The following is a 6,962-nucleotide window of genomic DNA, read 5'->3' as shown; positions in this document are numbered from 1 at the left end:
ATCTCCAAGACATCAATGTCTTCTATGGCCTAATAATTCCAAATTACCCACTTGCCATACACCTCATCTCTGCTGGAGCAGGATGAGACGATTCCTAGAAGAGGAAATGGCTCTGGTTGGTCTTGATTAGTCTTTGTGTACCTGGCCAAATGCCCCCCCCCCTTTCCTTGTATCTTACTTTTCCTGTATATGAAATGGGACGAATATGCCAGGCCCAAAACTACCCTAGTAGACGACCATTATGTGAAGCATCCCCTGATCCTTTCCTTAATGGGGGTCAGTATAAATGAGTGCCATCCGTGGTGGGATATCGTTTGTTGTTTTCTCAGCAAGTTGCTGGGGAACAGCAAGCTTTCTCTAAGTGCGAGGGGTTTTCTGGTTAATTTCTCCACCTTACACATGTGAGCCCTACCTGTACTTACCGTTAACTCAAATAGTGACGTGTGGGCTAAATAACATAAGCGATTTCTCTCCCATCTCACTCTCCACACGAGTGGCTCAAATATTAAAGAAACGAGGCTTGTGATTATAAGATAAAAGCTTATCGTGCTTTTCTGCCCGTCCTACGTTCTAGAGTTTTTTGTCCTAATTAGCAGTTAGACATCATTCTCACAATCAACCGAAATAAAGGAGAAGAAGATTTCATTCTTAATCTTGCCCTGTCAAACACTTCTATTTATTCGCTGGCTTCCCCGTTTAGGGATCTTTTCTGCGGAGGCACTGAGGCGACTGAATGATGGTTCCCATGTTCTCGGGCAATGGAACATCCACTCATCAAACAGAAAATGTTTCAGCTTTTATTTTAAACTGGGTTTGTCTCAATGTGGACTAGCGATTTGGATTTCTCCGTGCTAATATGAAGGCAACAACCTAGAAATGATGGCACAATAGTTTATCCAGGGATTAGGAAGCCAGGGTGAAAGTCCTACTTAATCCCACACACACCATGGTAGGTACGGACCCCAACCCAGTCCTTGCTGTGGCCAACACAACAATGTCAGTCCATCTTTTCCAACAGTCCCCGTCCAAGATTCCGAGACTGCCCAGGCGAACCCGTGGTAGGGAGGATACAGTGGACAGATGGGTCACTCAGCTCTCCCCCGCTCTGTGTCCAGAGGATGTCAAAGTACAGCTGCAGAGTTTATGAAAACCGATGGAGTTTCAAATCCCCAGGATTCAACCGGCTGTGTTTGTGGCCAGATACCACTTGATTCTCTGTCCATCACCAGAGATATAACGTGGCAGTGACTCTAAGCTTAAAACTTTAATTTTCAAAAGTCACTCAAGATTCATAGAAGAATTTTGTGAGTCATAAAGAAAATCAATAAAATGCTTCCAAGAAATTTGAAAGATACTGCAATGAATTTCAAGGGGTCTCCGAAGGCCACCGGCCGGCAGAGGACTGCTCAAATGTACATTATTGAAAATGTAATGGAGACATTAAAAAAAAACAACCCTGTATTTTGGACGATTTACCATTATTGGTTACCCAAGATAGAAGGTTTCTAAATTTACATTTTTTTTAAACTGATAGCTATGAATTACTGTTCTGAATAACTTTGAGGTCGAAGGAAGCAATTCTCATTGACCAAAATCAGAAACGGAGTTTGCTCTCTCCCACGCAAAGGAGACTTTTTCCCTTCTATGTATTTTTGAAAGGTATTTTGTACCTAAATAATCGAGAAATGGATTCACGCCCACCAAACTAAGCAAGCAAAACCCGCCGGGAACATTCACACTCTCTTTCACACCTAACCCTGCGCTATAGGAAACAGATGTTTCTAGAAATTTTCATTCCTGTTTGGAATCCATCCCAAAGAAAAACTTGCCCTTCGAAACACTGTAATCAATGACTCTAGGCTGGTTAAGGCTTTGCCCTCGTGTCTGAGGCGTAAAGTGCCTATGATTGGGCAAACCGAAGCCTCAGTTCCCTCTCTTAATCCACTTGCCTCCCATTAGTAAAGATAGAAATAGAGACAGAGCCTGGTCAGGCTCCCTTGTGATTCCAGAATCGGATTATTTACCGGGTTCACCTGACTTGCACTAAGGAACAAGCCATAGGGAATCGACAGCTCCCTGTGGAAAGGAATCCAATAGGGGCAAAGATGAGGGTCTGAGCCATTTCGGCTTCCTGGCTCTCCCTCGGGCAAAAGGGATGAAGAATGCGAGGAGAACGGGATCGAAGGAACGGATACACACTTCTTTGTAATCTCGTTCGGTGCTCACACAAGTTTTGTGACATTAGGCCACACATATTTTTGTGAAGTTCTCGGTCCTGAAAAACAATACTCGCACAAAGAATTGAGACGAACCGGTCCAAGCTGTAGGAGAGGTCACCTGGGGCAAAGCGGCGTAGGAGGACTGAAGCCATTTGTGGAAAGCAGCGAGGACGGGGACCCCAGAAGTGTAAGGAGCAGTTCAGCAGGTGCGCTCCGAGGCGGAGCCGGATTTTAGGACGCTTTGCGCGGAGCAGCTGGCTCCGCAAGGGGGCGCCACCGCCGCGCGCCTGGGACACCCGCGGCTCCCGGCCTTTGAGAGCCGGGCGAGCCGGGCTCCCTCGGAGTCTGAGAGTCGTGGAGCATTTTCAAGTGAAAGCGGAGGCAGGAAAAGCGAAAGGCAGAGAGAAAAGGAGCTAAAACAGGAAAGGGGAACCTTCACTGTTCTTACCACCGTGGTGGGTAGTCACAGCCAAGCTCCAGCCTCCTTCACCCAAATCCCACGCCTCCGCCAGACGCGCACACACGCGCGCGCACACTCCCGCGCGCTCCACGGGCCCCCTAGCACCCCGGAGGAGTGGGCGATGGAATGCACGAGACCGGACCCGCTTCCGCAGCGATTAGGGCGAGGGAAGAAGGACTCGATAGAGGTCCTGGCCAGGCTGGTCGCGGGCTTGAGCAGTCAGTGCCGGAAATCGAAGAAGCAAGGTGCAGGGCGAGCGCGGGGCCGACGCCTGGGGACGCCCGCGGCATCCTCCAGCCCCCGTCCCCGCCACCCCCGAATCCCGGGATAGAGTCGAGGGCTCCACCTAGAGCCTGGGTTGCGAACGCCTTGGGCGGCCGGAGAGAGGGGGGCGGCGCAGGGGGTTCCCAGCAATACCGGCCCCTTCCCCTCCCCATTGCTCCCCTCCCCTGTCAAACTCGGGGGGTCGACTCGGTGTCCTTTGGCATTAGAGAGAAGTGAGCGTGCGTCCTCGGCCGCAACAGTCCTTCTACTCAGTGTGCTCCCGCATCCTCGGGAGGGCTTCACCAATTCAAATTCGGACGCAGCCCTAGCGCGTCGGATTCCCGAGGTCTGAGCCGGAGCCTCAGGGAATCTGCGTCTCCGGCAAGTTTCCGAGCGCCGCGGGCGCCTGCTCCCTCCGCACCCGCCGGGGCTGGCGCGGCCGGGACCCGGGCGCAGGGCGCGCGCGGAGCGGAGCGGGGCGGGGCGGGGGTCAGGCGGCAGCGCGGCAGGCCAGCAGCTGGCGGAGGCTCCTGCGGAAGCTGTCGTCCAGGAAGGCGTAGAGGAAGGGGTTGAGGCAGCTGTTGGCGTAGCTCAGGCTGGTGATGAAGTAGGAGGCCGCGATGACGAGCGGCGTCTGCGGGAGGTCGGTGGTGAGCGCCACCACGGTGCTCAGGTGGTAGGGCGTCCAGCAGAGGAGGCACACGGCCAGGATCACCACCACCAAGAGCGTCACCCGCTTCTTCGCGCGGTCCAGGGCCTTGGCGTGGCTGTCCAGCCGCATGGCGCGCAGCCTGCACAGCAGGACGCCGTAGAGGACGCAGATGGCGGACACGGGGATGGCGAAGCCGAGCACCAGCGTGTAGAGGCGGCTCGCCCGCCACCAGAAGGCCTCGGGCTGCGGGAAGACCAGCACGCACTGGCGCCGGCCCTGCTCGTCGTCGAGCCGGGCGAAGACGGCGAAGGGCAGCACGACCAGCGTCACGAGCCCCCACACGGCCAGGCTCACGGCGCGCGCCGCGCGGTACGTGCGGCCGGCCACCCGGCGCGACTCGGCCGTGGCCAGCACCACCAGGTAGCGGTCGGCGCTCATGACCGTGAGGAAGTAGAGGCTGGAGAACGTGTTGTACTGGTCGATGGCCACGATGAGCTTACACATGAGCTCCCCGAAGGGCCACCGCTGCAGCAGGAAGTCGGCGATGTTGACGGGCAGCACGAGCGTGAAGAGCTCGTCGGCGATGGCCAGGTTGAGGATGAACAGGTTGGTGACGGTCTTCGTGCGGGGCGCCCGCAGCAGCACGTACAGCACTGCGGAGTTGCCAGCCAGCCCCACCGCGCAGATCACCGCGTAGACGACGGGCACGGCCACGGCCAGCGGCGGCGGCAGCGGCGGCGGCAGGCTCGACGCGTTGGGGCAGCCCAGCGCGGGCCCCGGGCACGACGCGTTGGCGGGCCCCGGCTCCGAGAAGGTGTCGTTGTGCATGTCGGCGAGGGCAGGGGAGCCGGCGACCCCGTCTCCTCCACGGCCGCCCCGCCGGGCTCTGCGGCTCCCCCGGGGCCGCGTCCGCGCGGACCGCGCTCCGACTCCTGTGGCTCCACCACCCCCCCCCCCCGCGGAGGCGCGTTCCCCGCGGTCCTCTTCCCCCGCGGTCGCCGCGGACTCTGGGGCTGCAAAAAGGAATTGAGAGGTCGGGTTACGATCACAGACGTGCGGCGACAGCGAGAGGCGCGGTGCCGAGGGGAGGGGAGAGGCGCCGCGGCGGCCCCAACCTCCCCCACGTGACCTCTCTCCGCCACCTGTTGAAATCCTATCGTAACCAGTTGAACACCTCGAACAAAGTGCGACAGAGAAACGAGTCCTGACCCTTCGTAGGAAAAACACCAACCTGTGTCTTCCGCTTTAAGACGCCCCTGGCCGACGCGGGTCTCCCACCTTCCGTGCGTCCTCTCCAAGAGTGAGCTCAGTAGCGATCTCTAGGTCACCTAGCTAGCGGGGAAGGGGCCGCCTTTGCCCGGAGCGGGGAGGTGGGGAGACCGACCACTGCCGCGGCGCCAGCCCGCCCGGCGTCCGCCTCCCCGCTTCGGCCCCGGGCGCCAGCGCGCGTCTACGCGGGTGCAGCCCCCGCGCTCCTGCAAGCTCCGGGACCGCGCAGCCGCGACTGCGCCCCAGCTGACCCGGCCGCCTCCCCACCGTCCCCCGCCCCGGCGGTGGGGTAGAAAGCCGCGTTTCTCAGCAATCCTTTTTTTTTTTCCCTTCCGTATTAATTACATTAATAAATGAAAAGCTCTCCTGCTAAGAATTAAAGAGAAACAAAGCGGGGAGGGGGGGGGGCGGTGAGTGGTCTATTTTAAAAGAGCAATGCGGTTCTGGCTCCCATTCTACTTTTTAAAACCCCATACCCCAAAGGAGCTAATGCAATTTTAAATTTTAAGTTACATTTGTACTGCATCGCGACACAGAAGGGAGAAGTGAATGCAATTTTAAAATACAAATCGCCCGTTTTCTAATACTCTGGCCTTCACAGGTACAAGATCGTTCATAGCAAATAAAGGTCAACGATTTGAGATACTTTATTTAGTCTCTCTCTATATGTTATGCATATACATGTATCAGTGTACCACGACTCTTAATGCGTATTTCATAAAATGTTGCCGGTTGTTCAACACACTGTCCTGATTCTCCAACACACATTCCTGATTCTCCCGGGAAGAGAACTCACCCTTGCGTTCACAGCGCTGTGGCCGAGCGAGGCCGAATAAAGGCAGATCTGGACTGCGATCTCCCTCTCTCTCAGAGCCCCTACAGAAAGGAGAACTCACCCTAGGCACCCCACCTCTGAGGACAGGATGAAATCAACTCGGTATTGGTTCTCTCCAGTTCCTGTTCTCTTCCCCCACCTTCCCTCTGGGAGAGCCGCAAATTAAACCACGGGATTCTCTCCTGCTTCCCTCAAACAGGTTTCCTTCCCACAAAAGCAGGCAAAAGTCCAAATAAAGTGCATTTTTTGGTCTCTTATGAGGCATTTTTAGAGGAGAGGCTAAGATACTGAGGAGGAGGCTGGGAGTGGCCGGTGGAAGAATCTCTGGGTGCAGGAGTACAAACGCTTTATTTACCCACTCCTTCTCTTTTTACTAGGCTCTGTGTAATTAAGCTCCCTGCAGTTTCACACTTTGTGAAGAAGATGACAGGAAATTCAGGCTATGTCCATGAGCTAAAAATATGCGAGAAAACACCATCTAATGTTAAGTGAAACAAAAAAGGTTATACATGATATATATATAAAACATATATAATACACATATATACACGTATGTATACCTGTGTATATATGTATGTATGTGTATGCGTGTGTGTGTGTGTGTGTGTGTGTGTGTGTGTGTAGTTGCTTAGTTTTCAAATATTTGGAGATTTTCCAGTTCTTTTAGTTATTGATTTCTAGCTTAATTACACTGTGGACAGTGTACATCCTCAATGTGATTTCAATTCATTGGTATTTGTTGAAACATGGCCCAGTATATCGTTGTTCGTCCTAAGTCTTTCCTGTATACTTGAAAATGATGTGTGCTCTGCTTTTCTTGGGTGCCAAACTCTAGGTATGTCAACTAGTCAAGTTTATTATTATGTTCCTTAAATCTTCTCTCTCTATTGGTATCTTTATCTGATTGCGTTATCAGTTACGGACAGATATTGTTAAAAAAAATAACCAGTCAATGAATATAGGTTTCTCTAATTTTGTTAATTTTTTAGTACATAATTTGATTCCATTCCGTTAAGCGCACATCAATTTCAGATTGTTATCTTTTCCAGTGGCATGGACTCTTCTATCATTACAAAATATCCTTCTTTAACCGGGTTACTGCTTGTAGGTAGTCTCCTTTGTTTGGTATTATTGCAGCTATTTCTTGGTATTATCAAAGAATGTATTTTCTTGATTTTTTTTAAATTTTAAACTCTCTATGTCCTAATGTGTAAAATGTGTCCCATATAGGGGATGCCTGGGTGGCTCAGTCGATTAAGCGGA

The 6,962-nt window shown here is 53.1% G+C and overlaps 1 protein-coding gene across 1 annotated transcript; it reads right to left on the bottom strand.

The window, feature by feature from the left end:
* Positions 1 to 774: 774 nt before the first annotated feature.
* NPBWR1 (neuropeptides B and W receptor 1) lies at positions 775 to 4,503 on the bottom strand. Its single transcript, XM_019435261.2, has one exon. It carries the CDS (start codon positions 4,421 to 4,423, stop codon positions 3,434 to 3,436), a length of 990 nt encoding a protein of 329 aa, XP_019290806.1. The 5' UTR covers positions 4,424 to 4,503; the 3' UTR covers positions 775 to 3,433.
* Positions 4,504 to 6,962: the final 2,459 nt, after the last annotated feature.

The sequence above is a fragment of the Panthera pardus genome, unplaced genomic scaffold, assembly GCF_024362965.1.
Source record: "Panthera pardus isolate Hobbes unplaced genomic scaffold, ASM2436296v1 HiC_scaffold_7, whole genome shotgun sequence".
In the NCBI taxonomy this organism is placed as follows: Eukaryota; Metazoa; Chordata; class Mammalia; order Carnivora; family Felidae; genus Panthera; species Panthera pardus.
Note: the sequence above shows the minus strand (reverse complement) of the source record. Positions and strands in the feature narration are given on the sequence as shown.

Excerpts from the sequence above, each read along its gene's own strand:
- NPBWR1 (XM_019435261.2), bottom strand. The coding sequence starts at position 4,423 with ATGCACAACGACACCTTCTCGGAGCCGGGGCCCGCCAACGCGTCGTGC.